This window comes from Danio rerio, chromosome 10 (genome assembly GCF_049306965.1).
Source record: "Danio rerio strain Tuebingen ecotype United States chromosome 10, GRCz12tu, whole genome shotgun sequence".
NCBI lineage: Eukaryota > Metazoa > Chordata > Actinopteri > Cypriniformes > Danionidae > Danio > Danio rerio.
The window spans coordinates 29834897-29854662 of NC_133185.1; the positions used below are offsets into that span (position 1 = coordinate 29834897).

Here is a 19766-nt window from a genome sequence, read left to right on the forward strand (position 1 = left end):
GCCACAAACAAAAATTCTTTAAACAATCACTTCCAAACAAATGAATTTAAATTTCTCAACTTGCTAAAAAAATATTTTGGGTTTTGAAAACAATGCTATTTATGTCACATTAAGAAGTCTGTATTGGGTCCCTAAAGTGCCAAAACTTAAATACAATTCGAAATGTAGCCAAAAATAGGGCTGCACGATATTGGAAAATCTGATATTGCAGTACTTTTTTTTTCTGCACTAAATATTTCGATATGAATACATTTTCACAAGATAGTTTAAATAGTATTATTTGACTACTTTTAGGGAGACCATCAGTCTCCAGTGACAGAGATCACAATAGAAATAAATGGTTTTCTTACTTTGTTTTGTCTCGTTTCCAATCCAAAAAAAAAAAAAAAAATCTAAAAATAAAGAGTAAACTTAAAAAAATAATAAATAAATAAATAAATAAAAAGGAAAGGAAAAATATTGATTAGTTTCCACCGTCAGTAGAAATAAGTAAAAAGTTTTTCGTTAAAGGGGTGGTCCACTATGATATCATATTTCAAACTTTAGTTGATGTGTAATGTAGTTGTGTGAACATAAACAACATCTTTGAATGTAAAATGCTCAAAGTTCAATGCAAAGGGAGACCTTGATTTTTACAGAGTTAGCTTAGCAAAGTCTACAATGAACGAATTTAGGGCACTACAAAAAATACTTCTGCCCCATGTGAGATCACAAAGGTTTGTTTACTGCGCACACACACTGCGCAGCTAAGGGCCGTGGCCAGAGGCGCTGTAACGTTACAGCAGAGATGAAGCTGAAAATGGGTTCAAACACTGCCGTTTCCACAGAGCTTATTCTGTTTCTGTATTTGGGCTTCCAAAGAACACAACACAAAGACAGTGCTTACAGTTCAATATTAATTATGTTGCAGAGAATTATAAAATACATAGCAAGCATGATTTAACAAAACAGCTTGTGCTTGTACCGGCGTGACATGGAGCCGATCCGCGAATCGCAGCATATTATGATGATGACCAATCAGAGTCACTTAAGGGCGGGTCTTTCAGAGGAACTAGGAAATATATCAGTCATTTTCATGTTAGTAGCTGTATATAATCAAAGTGAGATATATGGAAAAATAACTAGATTTCCTTCAAGTGAAACATGAGCACGCATTCTTTGCATCTTATAAACACAACCAAGCTTAAAAATTACATTCTAGACCACCCCTTTAAAGGGCCGTGAAACCCTCTTGTTTCAGCAGGGTTTTTTCACACCTCTACTTTGGAAAAAGTCAGAAAAGTGGGCGTGTCCAGCTCTGTTTAGGGGGGAGTGTCGGAGGAGGGAAAAAAGCATGGTCCTCAAAAATTTGCATAAAAATGGGGTGAGTGAAATAATATTATTTTCACTTTGAAATGTAGATATTTGAACTAGAAACAGGACAAAAATTCTGAGTAGGAAAAGGTTTTTGTTTTTAAAAACATAAATCATATAAATACAGCCCTAGTCAAAATAAACTAAATCGTAATTCATGGTAGTATACATAAATTTTTCAATAAGCTTCAATACAGGGAAAAAATGCTTTAAGTTAAAATGAGGACAGTTTAGGCTACATTTAAGCATAAATCCTATAAGTGGACATATGTCTACTACACTGCCATAGAAAATGGATTAGCAGAATTATTCCATGGATGAATGTCTGCGTGCACTAGATTGTGATGATGCCTTTGGCAGTGATGATTATATAACAATATCTCAACTTTTCCACAGAGAAGTTTGACTAGATATCACTTTTTTTCGTCAGTAACCTTAATCTTCTTGCTTGCATGACAGTTCCTGTAATCTCTTGTTTTAGAGCTTTACACTGCCTAGATTGAGTCAGACTGATCGAATGACTGTAATAACAAGATTTTCAGAAGAATGACATTAAAAATAACCACAACAGTACATGATGATAAAACTCCCTTCTAGAAGCCGGACAACAGATTTGGAGATAAGAATAAGAAAGTGTGTATGTAACAACAACGCAATGGAAATGACAAGACTGTTTTGAAATCACTGGGTATGTCAGAGAATATTTCAGCTTTTAACGGACAAAGCACAAGGTGGGCAAAGGTAACCCTGATGTGAACTCCACTAATTGCTAATTTTGAAAGATTTTCTTTCAACCTCAGTGTCTATAAGACTGCAGAGAGAGTGAGAGAGATCTCAAAAAAACAGAATAGGATCCTGGAGACAATCATCTTCAAAAGGAGGAGACTTTCTCCATTTGTTGCTGCAAATTATAAGCGTCCCCTCTGGCATTTGTTGAAATACAGCTCAACTGTAATGACAGTGGATTATATGCTGTCTACAGACATATATGCTTTTCATAAATGGCAACTCAATTGAGGTCTGGGTGGAGAAGAAATTTGTGAGTGTCATAAGAGGTAAAGTCTAAAATCTGCTGATGTGTGTGTTTGGAAGAGGATTTGCGAATAATCCATAGAAAATTCATAAATGAAAAACCATTATAGCGAAAAGGGCCATATCTGTCAAAACAGTTCACACACTGTGTGCAATTACTAAAAAAAAAAGACATGGATGGTTGGAGACATCTGAGAGGGGAAATGAAAAGGGGTAAAGACAGAACTAAAAGGAGATGGTGATTTTTTTGGACAGTTGATTTCTCGGACTGTCCCGTGCACTGCCCTACTCTCTCCGCCGCTCCTGTTTTCTGCTGTCTGTTTTTATAGGCCTCAGAAACAAGTACTCGGACGTGTTGGGCTATTTTGGGGGGAAGCTGGTTTTGTGATGCCAATGACGTCGAGAACACTGCCCTGCTAGTTTAGGCCGATCTTATCTGATGAGCCTACAGCACTCTCTGGGTCCGCACTGAACACTCTGGCCCTGCTCCATTCCCTACTGCTCTGAAATACAGCAGGAATATTGCAGAGTCTGCTGTTATGCCTGACTGCGTCTGTATTTGTGTATGTGCGTGAGAACAGAGAAAAGGAAAAAAGAAAGTTTAAGAACTTACTGCTTATGGGCCAAAGTATCTGGACAAGCAAACAGCACAGCCATGTTGTAATACTGAAACAACAAAAACACCCTTAAGCTGGTGTGCCAAAGAGTTGGAAACACTCCATCTTCTAGACAAGGACATGAAGAATACAGACAGCTATAACCAGGGGCAGACTGGCTAACTGGCAGACCAGGCAGTTTCCCGGTGGGCCGACGTACTTTTTGGGCCGCGCTGATCATCTTCTTATGATCTGATCAGCCCATAAAACACTGAGCAGATGATTCTTTTCTGTACAGACCGGCCCATGTGACATAATCTGCGGCCTATTGGTTCTTTGCTTTATTGACATTGGGCTGACCAAATCACAAACTTCTATTTTGCGTTCTGTGTAAGCTTGCAATGTGTGTATTAAAATAGTGAAGAGTCATGCCTGTTTCTCACCCCATGCGCGCCAGAGAGCAGAAACGGCGAGCAGGCATTTGCCTTTTGCGTCTCCAGCGCACAGCGGAGCACAGATCAATATATTCCTGTCTATTCTATCTAGTTACCTATTTGTCTGTATAAATATACTTTTAAAAAAAAAACTTTTCATCTGCACCAAGGCCCGCGGCAACTTCCTCCTATGCTGTTTCCTTAACTCGCAAGTCTTTATTTTACAAATGATAAAGAATTTAAGCTTCTCGAACTCTATGATGGGTGTCATTCATGTATTTTAAAATGCACTCGGTCAGAAGACAATCACCTGAGATATCATGACATTTTGTTTTTGATCGTCAGCATGATGTAATCTTATAGTTACAATAATATTTAAAATGATATTTATACATGACCAAACTAGTATGCAACTTAAGCAAAACTAAAAAAAAATTTTTACATTTATTTTTGTAGTTCAGCCCCAAACAAATATTTGTTGCATTTTTAATTTGTTAAAGTTAATTAGATTGACTATGTACAATCTTTAAGCTATGTTTGATGTTTCATTGTTGAGTTAAACGTTTTTAAGGGTCTCTGACACATTGCTTTTATTATTTAACTTTATTTTACTGTGTGCATCAGCAGGCAGTTTTTGTTAAGTTCATTATTTAATATAGGCTCCCTCAAAACACGCACACACAAGATGGACTTTTACAGAATAGCAGTTGGTAAGTTATTCAAGGGCGTGCACAGATGGGAAGCATTTTGATTGATGTAGTGGGCCGCTCTGTCCAAAAATGCCAGGGCCGATTTTTTGTCCCAGTCCAGCCCTGGCTATAACCCAAGAACCCATTTAACATTTGAGGAAAATGACAATTTTTTCTCTTTATGTTTTAACAGAAGAGTCTTCTGCTCAGCAAGTCAGCGTTTATTTGATCACATGAAAAGCACTATTCTCATGATTATTTTAAGATTTTTTTTTTATATGTGAATATGTTACTGTTTACATTCTGTTATACTTTTAATGAGAAATTGGTGAATTAGAAAATCAAAAGAACAGCATTTGTTTGAAATAGAACCTTTTGTAACACAATATTTCTTATATTACTGATTAAACAAATAATAAATAAATATACTATATTCTTACAGTATTTATAGAAAAAAAAATGTAAAAGACCAAATGTTTTATCACTGATGACAGCAAGAAACGTGTCGTGCTAATCAACTCATGATATTTTCAAAACATGTTTCCAAGTTTTAGTACTGGTAGTGTGTGTATTTTATGTAATATGTTGATTGTTTTAACAGGGTTTTAATCATTATCAATAGACTAAAAAAACCTTTGTAAACAAAGAGTAATGGAATTGTAAACTCACGGTTTGATTAGTTGTAAGGGAAACACCTTTATCGATGCACAAAGCAAACATTCTTTTCTTTCATTCTTCATCCTTTCTCAACCTTGTCAAAATAAATGATATAAAAAGATATCTGTAAACTGTTTCTAATGTAGCCAAGAACAGTAGTTAAGTTATGGTTAATTTGTTCGATGTTCACACGTCAAGTGCAGACAGGCGGCAGCCATTAATAACAGCCTAAATGGAAACGCAGGTGTGGGCGGGCCTGTAGTGTGATGATGAAAAGGTTTAGCTAAACGTGCAAACATTAACCCTCTACTGCACAGTGTCACCATATGGCAACACGGTACTTATGTTCATTTCCCTGCCACTGTTTATTAAAGACCAACATTATATATATTTTTGTTGTTGGAAAGAAAACACCTAAGAGTAGCCAATGACGTGCTTTGGTTAAGTCACATGACCTGCAGTGTTTTTCTGTAGCGCAATTTCTCTAGGCATTAATTCTGGAGAAAGTCTTATTTGTTTCATTTCAGCAAGAATAAAAGCAGTCATTATTTTTTTAAACACAATTTTAAGGTCAAAATTATTAGCCGATAATTATTTTTAAAATTATTTTTCAATAGTCTACAGAACAAACCATCGTTATACAATAATTTGCCTAATTAAACTATCCTGCCTATTTAACCTAATTAACCTAGTTAAGCCTTTAAATGTCACTTTAAGCTGTATAGAAGTGTCTTGAAAAATATCTAGTAAAATATTATTTACTGTCATCATGGTAAAGATAAAATAAATCAGTTATTATAAATGAGTTATTAAAACTATTATGTTTATAAATGTGTTGAAAAAAAAACTTCTCTCCAACAGAAATTGGAAAAAAAATAAACAGGAGGGCCAATAATTCAGGGGGGCTAATAATTCTGACTTCAACTGTATTTTGCTTGTATATATTTTCTTATTTTTCTTCTTTGAAATCTAAACGTCAACTTGTATTTCAGATATATGAATTAAATTTACATTTTTAAATTAGAAATTAGAACTTACTGCTCGTTAGAGTAGGCTGTGTCAGAGTAGCAAGTGATTAAACTATACCTGTCAACATTTGGATACAAAAATACGAGATACACCCCAACAACTGTTATAAGTATGGGGAGGAAAATAACCTTAAATGATAGAACACATAGCAAACATTAGAAAAATGAAAATAAAATAAAAAAGTTTAGCCCATTAAAATCAATTTCCTGATCACATTGTTGTTATCGTACATGTTAAAGGGTTAAAAGTGTGTTCATTTTTTTTTACTTGAATTATTCAGTGATTCCTCCGCGTACCACTAGAAGGAAGCCTGCATACCACTTGTGGTACATGTACCACAGTTTGAAAACCACTGGTATATAATGTTATATATAAACATTGTTAGCTAGTAGCTACATTATTCTGATGCATCTATCAAACTTGTTATTTATTTGATATAATATTTACTGGAGGAAATATTTATATTTACTGTATGTTGTATACATTAGAATACAATATTATGTTTGTTTTTAATAATATTCAGCAAAAAGAATAGAATGAATGAAAGCTGTTGGAATATGAGTCCTGGGAAAGTGTGTATAAGGTGTCATTTATAAGTTCTGTGTTAAAGCTTATAATGCTGCAAAATTAAATCATTTCAAACAACAAAATTATTAATTCTAAGGAAAGTTTAAAATTTGAAATTTCTAATTTACAGCCACTGTTGGACGTTGTTGCCATATGGCAACATTTCATAAAGTACCTTAAAAAAAGATCTTTTTCAAATTTATTTTCAAAACACTTCAAGTTTAGCCATTTTAAGAAAAGAGAATTATTATTATTATTTTTTTTAAGATTCATCATAATGTGTGCATTAGACGGTTTATAGATGTAAAGAGAAATTTGTATTTGTGACATTTGCAGGATGGTGTAATTATTTAATGTATTGCAAAATTATTTCAATTTGACTGCCTTTACTCATGATTTTTTATACCAATACATTTTATAAGCAGATTATTACAGACATAAAAATTAATTCAATACATTATTATGATTAATTAGGATCCATATCAACACTCCTAAAATTATTAAAATAAATATAAATACTTTACAAATAATAATGATGATAATAATAGTGGGCATCACGGTGGTGCTGTGGGTAGCACGATCACCTCACAGTAAAAAGGTTGCTGGTATGAGCCTGGGTAAGTTTCCTCCAGGCGCTCCAGTTTCCCCCACAGTGCGTCCAAAGACGTGGCATAGGTAAATTAGGTAAGCTAAATTGTATGTTTGTGATGTGTATAGATGTTTCCCAGTGATGTATTGCAGTTGGAATGGCATCTGCTGCGTAAAACATATGTTGGATAATAAAGGGACTAAGCCGAAAAGTAAATGAATGAATGAATAATAATAGTAATGATGATGATAATAATGATTATTATCAATAGTACATATATACAGTATAAAATGTACTAGAAACGATATAGATGCTTTTTATGTTGTAGGATGTATTCATATTTGGTAGTTTGTGGCATCTGAAAGAATTAAAACCCCTGAGATAGATATAAATGAGACACAGATTGAATGTGTGAGTTTATTTCTGCGTCTATGTGCATCCTTAGATGCTTATTTGTGTGTGTTGTTCTGTGGCTGTCATCACTATCTGTTCCTGCTGAAATATAGCAAGCTCATCTCGGTGTTAGTGCTCTAAAGCAGACTGGGTTGCATAAGCCCTTCACAATCCGCCCTTTAACCAGAGGATATGAGGATGACGGGCTGGCTCATGGCTGAATGGGAAAAAATGAAACAAATCTCTTCCCCGACATGGGAAAAATACCTTTTTGGATCTTTGACAAACATTTTTGACAGATAAAATCCTTGCCAAAGGGGGCTTTGGTGATAAACAAATGCACGTTGAATCTAATAACCTCACCCAGGATTAAATTAGATTTCAAAGAAACATGGCAAAACTGCAGAAATCTTTTCATCACTCATTTGCTTATTGATTTATGTCACGGTATTTGCCCCATCTGAATTTATTGTTCTTTTTAAAATATTTCCCAAATGATATTTAACAGAGCAAGGGAACTTTCACAGTATGTCTGACAATAAATTTTCTCTTTTGGAGAAAGTCTTATTTGTTTTATTCCTGCTCGATTAAAAACAGTTTTTCATTTTTTAAAAACAATTTAAGGTCAAAATCATTAGCCCCTTTTAAGCTATTTATTTTTTGATAGTCTACAGAACAAACCATTGTTATACAATAATTTGCCTAATTACCCGAACCTGCCTAATTAGCCTAGTTAAGCCTTTAAATGTCACTGTAAGCTGTATAGAAGTGTCTTAAAAATATCTAGTAAAATATTATTTACTGTCATCATGGGAAAGATAAAATATATCAGTTTTTAGAAATGATTTATTAAAACTATTATGTTCAGAAATGTGTTGAAAATATCTTCTCTCTGTTAAACAGAAATTGGGGAACAAATATAACCAAGGGGGCTAATAATTCAACTGTAAAAATGACTTTACAGAACATTTTCTTTGCTGGTAGATTCAACTACATCTGAAATGCTGATTGACAAAACAAAAGAAAAGAAAAAAACTTCATGTTTTCATTTTTTTTCTAGCTTTTTTGAACACTGTCTAAAACTTCTCAACTCATTTAGTATGTATATTTGAACAAAAGTGTCTTTCAAATGAATAAATGTAAATGATCTGTCATATTTTTCTCCTGTCAATATTATTCAGATTTACGGTAGGCTAATATAGATTCATGAAGAGCCAAGGATGCATATTTAATCACATGCTGGAAAATCAACCAGCATTGTGCGTTCTGACATTTCAAGGTTAAATCTGACAGCTTGACTAACACTAAAATTAATAATCAGCTTGTTGACTCTGGTGCAAAGCTATGTCAGATGGCACTCTTTGACCTGAGCAATCTAACATCATGGTCCCGAGGCTCTATACGTCCTACTCTTCAATGTACACAATTTGCCCTGAATAACAGCTGGCACTGCAGCTGCTCATTGGCTAACATAAATGCATATCTCAGCACCTACATGTCATTCTGTCTCAATCAAGATTAGTTTGCACTACAGTATGGCTTTAGGGGTTCAGGTTTCTGTTTTACCCACTCAGGAGTTAAACATGCATTCTTTGCTTCCGTAGACGGTCAGCAGTCAGCATTGATTTGCTTCAATTCTGTTTGAAGGCTAAGCTTTGACATTTTGCTAGCATAAACAGCATAAACTGTCTGCATAAAGTGAAATACGCACTTCTTGTGGACATCTTTTGGGAACTTTTGCTTTACAGACATACTTTGCTGAGTGTGTGGAAATGGAACACTTAACCGGTCAGTATGGAGACACATAAATGGATTAGATAGCAGCTTGCTAGGAAACACATCACTGCTACATGTCATAGGTTCTTGTTTATGTCATGGCAGACATGCTGCATTAGACCATTAAACATGATCAAAGGTCTTCCCATCGGAGTGTGAAATGTTCCTGTGAACATTGAGAGAACATACATTACATTAACACCTTAAATTCGGTCACATCCGTTGACATGGCACTAAATTCTATTGTACTAATGGGAGACCCTTTCCAATCCGTCGTAAAAGACAATATCTCTCCATTTGTCATAGGTGTTTTATACACCATTAGTGCTCCATTGTCCTCCATCTCTGCAAAATATTAATATAATACACATATAGATTCCTTTAAGCATTTTTCAGAGATTTTAATCCGTTTTGACGTCATAGTGCCACAAAATGGCTTCAGACGTAGCTGAATCTCCTGTTCCCAAACATCCCAACAGTGCTCTATTGGACTGATCTGAAGACTGAGGAGGGTCAGTTGAGCATACATATAGTGAACTCACTGTCATGTTCAAGAAACCAATCTAAGGTCATTCAGGCTTTGTAAAAAATTGCATGATATCCTGCCATTTTTGGATACGCTTGATTGACCTAGCCAACAACAATACTCAGGTAGGCTGTGAATAGGGAGAGTTCATCCAAATATGAACATTTAGTCACCATTAACTCACCCTCAAGTAGTTTCATACATTTATAATTTCCTTTATCTACTAAACACATACAAAAAATATATTTTAAAGAATTTTAGGATCCTGTAACCACTGGAATCGTAGGAATTACAATTATTATGGAAATCAATTTATATTTTTCCTACATTTTGTAAAAACATAAAGAATGAGTAAATGATGAAAGGATTTTCAGCTTTGGTTGAACTATCCGTTTAAATCAGTGGTTCTCAACCACGCTCCCGGAGCACCCCAACACGTTTGTCATGTCTCATTAGTCAAACACACCTGATTCAACTCATCAGTTCATTAGCAGAGACTCCAGGACCTGGAATGTTTCTGTGAGCCAATAGAGACATGCAAAATGTGCAGTCCATAGGGACTACAAAACATGGTTGAGAACTAGTGCTTTATATAATGCTCAGCTGGTACTAAGGGGCCTAAATGTGTCAAAGAAAATACACCCCACACCATAATACACTGCACAGAAGCTTTTTTTGCTCTGCAGTCATAAACCATCCCAATGTTGGGAGAAATCATTCATTCATTTTCTTTTAGGCTTAGTCCCTTTATTAATCTGGGGTCGCGACAGCAACTTATCGAGTATATGATTTACGCAGGATGCCCTTACAGCTGCAACCCAACACTGGGAAACATCCATACACTTCATGCATTCACACTCATACACTAATTTAGCTTATTCAATTCACCTATACCGCATGTCTTTGGACTGTGGGGGAAACCGGAGCACCAGGAGGGAACCCACGCAAACACAGAAATGTCAGCTGACTCAGCTGGGCTCGAACCACTGACCATCTTGCTGTGAGGCGATTGTGCTACCCACTGTGCTACCGTGACATCCCATTTACCAAAGGCAACATATGCCAAATAATCTTTAGTCCAGTTTTGGAGAGCGTGTGTAAATTGTATTCTCAATTTACTGTTCTTTGTTGACAGTAGTGTCACCAGCGTTTTCTTCAGTTGTTGTAACTCATCTGCTTCAAAGTTTGACATTTTGTTTTCCACAGACCTCGGGTATAACAAGTGGTTATTTAAGTTAATGTTGTCCTCTCATTTTTTCTAATCAGTCTGGTTTATTTGATATTTTCTGCTAACACTTGATATGGTTGTTTAAAAAAAATCTCAGTATTTCATCAGTTTCTGAAATATTGGCACTGGCCCAAATTCATTTAAAGGCACAGTATCTATTTTTTGCCTTTAGAGGGCATGTATTCACAACAATTAAAGGCATAGTTTTGATGACATACATTAGTTTGTGATCTTTATTACATCCTACAAGAATCCTGCAGAAACCTTCTGGTTCTTTTCCTTGTGATCACATGGAGAAGCATCAGCACTGTTTTATCATCCTAATTACATTTTAAGGTTTTGATATAAAGCTGCTCTGTGCAGTCTAATAAAATGCACAATGTATTGAAGCATCTTTGGTTTCTATCTTTATTTCCCTGTTTTCTATCAAACCAAAACAGAAATTGAGGGTGTGTGATGTCATTAGCATGGTGACCCAAAATACATTCTGGTTAAAATAGCTTATTTCTTCAGATACGATAATTCTTCAAAACATTGGGATATGTCAGCAAAATATATAACTTTTCTAGTGGTTTTTACATATTTTAAAAGAAATATCTTACATATTGTACCTTTAATTTTTGTTGCCCATTCTTATGCTCAGTTTAAACCTCAGCATATTATCTTGTCCACCTCTACACGCCTAAATGCATTGAGTTGAACAGAGTTGTACATAATTGTGATTAATGAGCGCTTAGCTAGTTTATGAAAGGATAACTACATTTCGCATTATTCTCACAGTTACACACCTAATGTACTTCCTTAGCTCCATATTCTGCTGCTAAAAGCTTGCTGCCATGTCAGGGAAGTGTAAACGGAAAAAGAAATATTAACAAGTTTATATTCACATTTTGATCTATGAAAATCACGATTTCTGAACTTGTAAACAAAACCGTCTCCGGAGGACTTGGACGCAGCATGTCATCACACCATGAGTGGTTAAAAATTTAAAGGTGGACACCATGGGTCCGTGCTTACACAACATAAATGCAAGGGTCTCACAGAGTGTGGTAAATGCAAACAGAAAATCAAGAAATTATCCAGCAGCTCGGGACCAGCAGATTCAGGGAAAGATGTGTTAATGTGTGCATGTGTGCGTGTTGTGTTGATCCCTGTTAAATGCTACTTATCATTCAAGCCTCACCTACCCTGAAAGCTTGGCAATGCTTGAAAACAGTGTGAGGTGAATTATTAAATATCAAGTTTTCACCATCAAGGACAAAAATGTTGGCCTTGAGAATATGGAGAGAAAGTTACTGACATAAAGACCTCTTCAGATACTTCAACCCTCTGCAGTGCAGTTCAGTTTGACGAGCCTTTTTTATCCATCTTTTTATCCATCCATGCATAGCTGTGATTTTTCCACAATTCCTCTAACTACAGTACATAAAACCAGTACATACATATAGCTTTTGCATGAAAAGAAATGCAAAAAAATATTCTTGATAAGAGTTTTAGAAAAATCTTTTCAAAATTTGTACTAATGTTCAATAAACTGTAGTATTCCATTAATTTATATACATATATAGTAATATTTAAACATTGACTTTGCAGTCTAGACTGGAAAAATATAGAGTATAAAATACAAAATATAACGGTAAATATTTAAAGTGCTTGTACATGAAGTGATGACACCAAACATGGAGTTAAATAGACAGTTTACCCCAAAATGAACATGTTGGGCCCTATCTTACAGCTGGCGCAACAAGTCGCAAGACATTTGTTGCTATTTTCAGACCAGCGCAACCCTAATTTTCACATTTTGCACAACGTTGTTTCAATAGCAAATCCATTTGCACCACTTTGTGGACTCATAGGTGTTCTGGTCCATAAAGGAGGTGTGTTAAGGCACATTGTTGGTGCGTTGCTATTGCAATTAACCTTATTGATATATATGTCAATCAGAAAAACACCACAAACAATGTAACGTACAAAAGAGTAAATGTTTATTTAATTTAAGAACAGGAGCACATTAAATGCGGGTACCAGGGCTAGAGATATAGATTTCAAAGGCTACACACAATTATCAAGCTCATTCCTTTACACACATTGAGTTTAACACATTACTACAACAATGTTTCGAATAGCACCCAACACAATCCACACTGCACACAGAATTAAAGTGCATCCCCTGTAATCAAATGTCCCTCTCACTCACCTCACTAATCATCTTTCACACACATAGCAGCGAACTTAACATACAACAGGCATTAACACAAATAAAGGTTTAAAAAGACTTCCCTCCACAGCCTTTGAGACTCAGCCAAGGAGAGAGGCACCAGCGTCATCACACAGAGTAGGAAAGAGCGCACTTCCACAATCACACAGACCCGCTATATGATTCATTCGTCCGCAGTCATCGATGCCGACGGCGAGGGCTATGCATCCACACGTAGGCTGCGCCAAAGCATTCTGTGTGCATTTGACGCAGAAGTATAAATCAGACAGTGGTCAACTAAACATTAATTATCCCTAACTCGACTATTTCACGTATGAAGCCCTGTCTGACTAGCTATCTTCATCTCCGGAGGGCATATTGCCCCAGAGAGACAGAACAGTTTACCCAAAATGAACATTTCTTCACCATTTATTATACTAAAGTGGTTCTAAACTGTTCCTAGGAACTATGGCTCACAAGTTTACTGTTTAACCTAAAGAATGACCAGTCTGTCAGATGAAGAACAGCCTAAGTCAGAGATTTAAATCAATAAATGAAGTTTACTCAAGATAGTTTGCAGTTTCATCAGCAGAAGCCAGCTTCAACACTCGCAATGAGTTCCTATAGGCCAAGTTTAGAACCACTTCAGTATTATAAATGGTAAAGAAATGTTCATTTTGGGTAAACTGTTCCTTTAAGAAATATAATGTCATCAGTAAAACACTACTCCAACACATGATCTTTTACTTCGATATTGCTTTTGGCAAACATCTAAAGGACTGAATATAAAACAAATCACAGTATCCTTCATTCTTTTATACAAAAGTTACTTCTGCAACATGTGCTAACACAACAAAGGCAATGGCTTAAAAAGGTATGATGTGCCATAATACCTACGACAGTTACAAAATAAAAGGATGGGAACATAATAAATGAATTAAACTAAAAGCAGACAGAGCAACATAGAGTAGGGTGAAGCTACAAGCCCAGAGACCTAACTGCACTCTCAGACCTGTTGGGTCAGGTAAAGCGGCAGGTTCGGAGACCTAACTGCAGAGAGAGTCCTCGCAGCAGCCTGCAGCTTGATGATGTACTGGACCAGGTCCTCTACGTAATGGATGATCCCCTACGCTTCCCCCTACCCTAAACCCAACAGTCAGAGTAGCATGGGCGTTCCCTCAGTGGGCGATACAATGTCCACTATTTAGTGGAGCTGGTCCAGTACATCTTCATGGTTACAGACTGCATCTTGCAACTGCACGCTCAGACCAGCACTTTCTAGCAAGTAGCAACATTGGACACGTCACCCTAATGCTAACCCTAGCTATAGGTTTGGAAGTGCTGGTCTGATCATGCAGTCAGGTCTCCGGGCAGGCAGCTTCATATTGTTAGCAACATCAGATGAAGCCATTCAACTCAGAACAAAAATATGAAAAATTTATTACAAATAAAAAGCATTATACTGCAAATTTGTCCATTCTTATTCAACAAGATGTGTTTAACTTCTACTGTGTTAAGACCAATCTTACATACAGTATTTGTGAAACGTATGTATCATATTGTACTTAACAGAAAAAAACCCTTCATGTCTGTTCATAATTTACAGCATAAACGTGCTTTAATGACATTTTAAAGAGCTCTTCTCACAGATCCATTGAAAAGAATAATGACACTTATAATCAGACCATTCTGATGAATGAGACACAGCACAGATCTCTCCTCCAGCTTCGTTGGGTTCTCCATGACTCCAGAGCCTGCTCAACAGATTGGCATTAGAGAGGTTCAGTGCTGCTGTTTTATATGATACTGACTGAGAGAATAATTTAATATATAATAATCAGATTAGTTTCTCACGCAGTGGTCATGTTGGTGCCATCGATCCACGTCCAACTCCTATTTTTACCACTGCCAGTGAGACCAATCCAGACAGCAATACGACCAGACAATTTATTAAGAATATCCTAAGATGATGCAATAATTTGCATTGTAGTCTGATAATGCCACATTTGTGTAATCATTTTAAAAACACAAACACACAAATAGCTGAGTGTAGATGTGACATTTATTATTTCTCCATTGATGTGAATTTCTTTTTTTTATCCACTGAAGCTAAAGCTATACCGCTAGACCAATTCTCACTGAAATCTTGAAAACATACAAACACAGTATACTTCACTCACTTGTTCTTCACTGTTGTTTACAATGATCAGATCAGCTCCTCTGTCTGAACAGTATCTTCTGCTCTCAGACCAGCTCTTCTCTTCAGAGGAAATGAAGTAAAAACTGGACTGATAGTAAAACCATTCATCTGTAAACACAACATTCAACATTTCACTGAACATCAAAACTTATTTAACAGATTGTACTCAAAGATGGTAAAGTTGTTGTTAGCCACTAAGGAATTTTGTGTTTAAGATATCTAATAAACATTTAAACTATGATTGGGCTGTAAGACTTCACATGCCATTCATTGTGTATTTGATGACTAGTCTCGTTTTGGGCTATTGCTTCTATTAGATTTTCACAGACAGCCCAAATTGAGCCTAGTTTTAGCCAAGACATCCATGTTTACATGTCTATTAGACATCTATTAGACTTCTTTTAAACACGGCTGGAAATGTTTGTATATTTGTGTTGTCATTTATATTTACCCTTATTTTTCTCCTGTAGCTGGTCTCTCTCTTTTGTGAGATTGGTAATGTTGGTCAGTATCTTGTTTCTTTCTTCTGTGAGGTTGGTAATCTTGTTAAGCATCTTGCTTTTCTCTTCTGTGAGGTTGGTAATCTTGTTAAGCATCTTGTTTTTCTCTTCTGTGAGGTTGGTAATCTTGTTAAGTATCTTGCTTTTCTCTTCTGTGAGGTTGGTAATCTTGTTAAGCATCTTGCTTTTCTCTTCTGTGAGGTTGGTAATCTTGTTAAGTATCTTGCTTTTCTCTTCTGTGAGGTTGGTAATGTTGGTCAGAAACTGGCTCATCTCTTGTGTGTTGTTTGTTTTGTTTGAATAGATGTAGAAGCAAAACAGTACTATGGCAATCATTTGAAAAACACACAACAGTCCTAAACACACTGTAGCTCTGGAGCTTCTGATCCTCTTTGAATCACTTCCTAAAGAACACAGACATGTGGTTAAATGGCCGAATGATCAAACTGTTATGTTGTGGTATCAAAGAAATGACAGTGATTACCTGTTTGCTGAAGTGGTTGTGGTTTGTTCGTCCTAAAGCCCTGATAATTTACACAATCTACACTCTCATAGATATCCACCATCATCTCCACTCGCTCTGTTCCCTGCGACCCAATGCTGATCACATCATCATAAATATTATCAGACATGTCTGCTCTTTAACAGTCCAACACTATTATTCTTTGACAAATATGTAGTTCAGCTCTGCTCTTTATTATCGCCTGTGCTTAAAGTAAGTAATCACAACGGATATAAGACTAAACCAGTCAAATTGAGAAATCATGTGACATTAAGCTATTAAAAGTGGTCTAGACTATAAGCTATTTCTGAGAAACTGCTGTTGATATTTTGGAAATGATTAGACACAACCTTTAGCCTAAATGCAAACGAACAGACTCTGTGGGGGAACATTGCAGAATATTTACAAGCAAGATTCAGATGTCTATCACAATCAAGCTCCAAACAATAACACTCAAAACTATATTAAATGTATGGTGGCACAGTGGCTCAGTGGTTAACATTATTACCTCACAGCAAGAAGGTCACTGGTTCGAGTCCTGGAATTTCTGTATGGAGTTTGCATGTTGGGCCATAAGGGAATTGTATAAACTAAATTGGCTGTAGTGTATTAGTGTGTGTGAATGTGAGAGTGTATGGGTGGTTCCCAGTAATGGGTTGCAGATGCAAGGGCATCTGCTGTGTAAAACATATGCCAGAATAGTTGGTGGTTTATTCCACTGTGGCAACTTCTGATAAATTAAAGATTAAGCTGAAGAAATGTGAATGAATGACAGAGCGTCGGTCATAACAGATCCATCTTTGCAACTCTTAAGAAGCAAAATGATTGGTCTGTTCAGGAAACTGAATACATTTCTAACATAATCGCTTTGGTCATCTAAACTTCTTTTTAGATGTAACTGTAATTTGATACTTAGCACAGGTGAGTTTAAGAAATCAGACATTCTGAACAATAGGCTACTGTAGGTATGGGTACATATGGAAAATGTGTCAGTGACCATTTAGCTGTTTTATGCTAGGCTAAAAGCTAACAATTGCTTGGATTGTTGAAATATTTCTGACGAAGCAGTGACAGATTGAGTGAATGTGATACAATTGTAAAAAAAGGGCATTGTACTAAAGGAATGAAAGGGAATGAAGTGTACAGTGATGCTTTTCAGAAGTGATAAACCACACAGCACTGGCTGAAGTAAATGCTGAAGTGTCAGTTTCTGCTCAAAGAGAGGCTGAATAGATATAGATACTGAAACAATGTGGGACTAAATTGAGAATGATCTTTCACTTAATAGTAACAACAGACATGAAGTTCAGAAAGTGTCTTTATATTCTTACCAATAAAACAGACAAAGACCTCCTGTAAAATATTCAAATATTTTGATCTTTGACAGGGGCAATTTTAGGGGTTCAGCTCCTTATAAGGTAAATAAATAAATAAATAAATAAATAAATAAATAAATAAATAAATAAAAAATAAACAATCAAACATTTATTTATTTGTTTGTTTGGTAGGGTTGTATACTAGTATTCCACTGTATTACATAGACAGGCACAGCCATTTGAGTTCACTGCAATAAAGACCACTTTCTGTATTCAAGTGCATTTTTGTTTGTAATGATACAAAGTCAAATGGATCCAAGTGCAATTGAAAATTTATTAACAATAAATAGTTCAACAGCAATGCTAACAGTGTGCGATAGAGAGATCATGAAAATGTGTAATGAACTGACAATGATGACTTGGCTTTCCTATCAGCTGGAACTGCTGATTAGTTTTACTGATCATGTGATGTAAACAAAACACACAAAATATTTTTCTCAAAATAATATTTTTACTTTAAACCAGCAATTTTTCATGTAATGTGACCACATGGAGTAGTATAAACACAAAGAGCTCTCTTTAATGATCTAGGCGCAAAGTCTAAAGTGCAGGTTGCAAAAGCATTAAGTGTGTGTCCACTTTTGCTACTTTAAGAATGGAAAAATACGCTCTGTGCCATGGCCCATGGTTTAACAGTGTTACGCTTATTCTCTAGATGCGTTATAGGTATGTTTTGAGAATAAACCAATCAGGGTCTCATATCGCATTCTCTATAAAAGTCCGTTGCGTCGTGCCATGGCACATTTGCAATTTACATGGCTGACTTTGTAAGTGGAAAAACTGAGCGCTTCACTAGCGAGAAAACAGTTAAACACACCATCTGCAGCGCGAGGATAAAGAACAAGCCTCCTCCAATTGGCCTTTACCTTCAGTTTCTCTATTTTATGGATAAGGAAACACATTGTTCGCACTCCAATGAAGACATCCATTAGCTTACACAGTAATTAATTTTATTTAAGTGCAAAGATTTGTTTTAAAACTATTTATAAATTTAGCTCTAATTTTCAGCCAATGAATAATTGAGCAATAAAAATGAAGCGTGGTAAAAAAAAAAAAAGAATTATATCCAAACACTCATGCTATGCCCCATATTATCCAAAACCTGACAGGTGGACAACTCTAAGCTTGTTTTTATTAAAACAAATATAAATATGCATATAATAAATACTACTACTAGTAATAATTAAACATTAAACAAAAGCAAGTTGTCATGAATAAACTGAAAAAAGCACCCCGACATAAAGGCATGGAGGCAGTGGCTTTTATATTTACGTAGAAAACGGTGCACAACTAACATACTCTGCGCAGGACTTCAGACCTGCTTTCAGCTGGTCTATTGCACTCTAGACCGGAACACCCATGAGTTTACAAAGTGGCACAAGTTGATATGCTATTTAAACAACGTGGTGGAAAATGGGGAAATTAATGTTGCGCTAGTTTAAAAATAGCAACACGTTGGGGCAAACACGTCTTGCCCCTTATTGCGCCCGGTGTATGATAGGGCCCAATAAGTCTAATTTTTAACATTTTCTGACATTAAAATAGGATCCAAATCCCATCGTTATCTGCGTAGGACTGCAGTTTTCCTCACCTACCAAATTGATTGACAGCCACATATTAACACATCTCCATAGTAGCGCGTATACACGAGTCCACAAAACAGGAGTTGCAAAGAACTAAATTAAAAGATCTGTTCCACCTCTGTGTGATCAGCTGCACCTCAGCTTAAACAACTTAAAAACATTTTTACAACTTTAAAACGTTCAAAGCAGAGCATGTTTGTAATAAAGAAAAGACATAGAAAAAATGTGCAAGAAAAAAAATGTGTGTGTGAGTACTGTGAACTTTGTCATGGCACTTGTGTTTGCATCAGTGAATGGCAAAGTTTTAATAAACTCCAGCACAAATACATCAAATAAACATACTTGCTATATTTGACTCATGAACTTATGAAATGAATCCTGGATCTGCTTAATTTATGTCTGTCTCTGTGCTGTTTATCTGACTTGACACAGTAGAAGCTGACCCACAGATGGGAACAGTGGGCAGGGTGAACAAGCTCATTTGCATTAAAGGCACAGACTACAAACACAGCTACACATATTCTGGAAACTATAATAAA

General features: G+C 35.9%; 2 protein-coding genes across 15 annotated transcripts in view; both read right to left on the reverse strand.

Annotated features, from left to right (window-relative positions):
• si:ch1073-15f19.2 overlaps positions 1-5016 on the reverse strand; it is a 78089-nt gene extending 73073 nt beyond the window's left edge. For 10 of the 14 annotated variants that reach the window (XM_068223963.2, XM_073914750.1, XM_073914753.1 and 7 more), the window contains exons 1-2: positions 4774-5016; positions 2999-3051 (exon numbers count right to left, since the gene is read on the reverse strand). In XM_068223963.2, the coding sequence (XP_068080064.2) occupies positions 2999-3051; positions 4774-4844 (124 nt within the window). In that variant the 5' untranslated portion in view covers positions 4845-5016. The remainder of the gene's footprint in view (positions 1-2998; positions 3052-4773) is intronic. The other 4 variants (XM_073914749.1, XM_073914757.1, XM_073914747.1 and 1 more) reach the window with 1 other exon arrangement.
• Positions 5017-14485: 9469 nt separating this feature from the next.
• LOC110440085 (uncharacterized) lies at positions 14486-16431 on the reverse strand. The gene is made up of 5 exons (XM_021479511.3): positions 16251-16431; positions 15718-16170; positions 15247-15374; positions 14921-15027; positions 14486-14820 (listed from the first exon to the last, which is right to left on the reverse strand). The coding sequence occupies exons 1-5, from the start codon at positions 16396-16398 to the stop codon at positions 14685-14687; spliced, it is 972 nt and encodes a 323-aa protein (XP_021335186.3). The 5' UTR covers positions 16399-16431; the 3' UTR covers positions 14486-14684.
• Positions 16432-19766: the final 3335 nt, after the last annotated feature.

Bases quoted from the DNA above. Each gene is read 5' to 3' on its own strand.
- LOC110440085 (XM_021479511.3), bottom strand. From the start codon at position 16,398: ATGTCTGATAATATTTATGATGATGTGATCAGCATTGGGTCGCAGGGA. The intron at 15,375-15,717 runs GTAAATATAAAT...TTGTGTTTACAG, and splicing joins GCTACAGGAGAAAAATAAGG to ATGAATGGTTTTACTATCAG. The intron at 14,821-14,920 runs GTGAGAAACTAA...TCTGTTGAGCAG, and splicing joins GGCACCAACATGACCACTGC to GCTCTGGAGTCATGGAGAAC.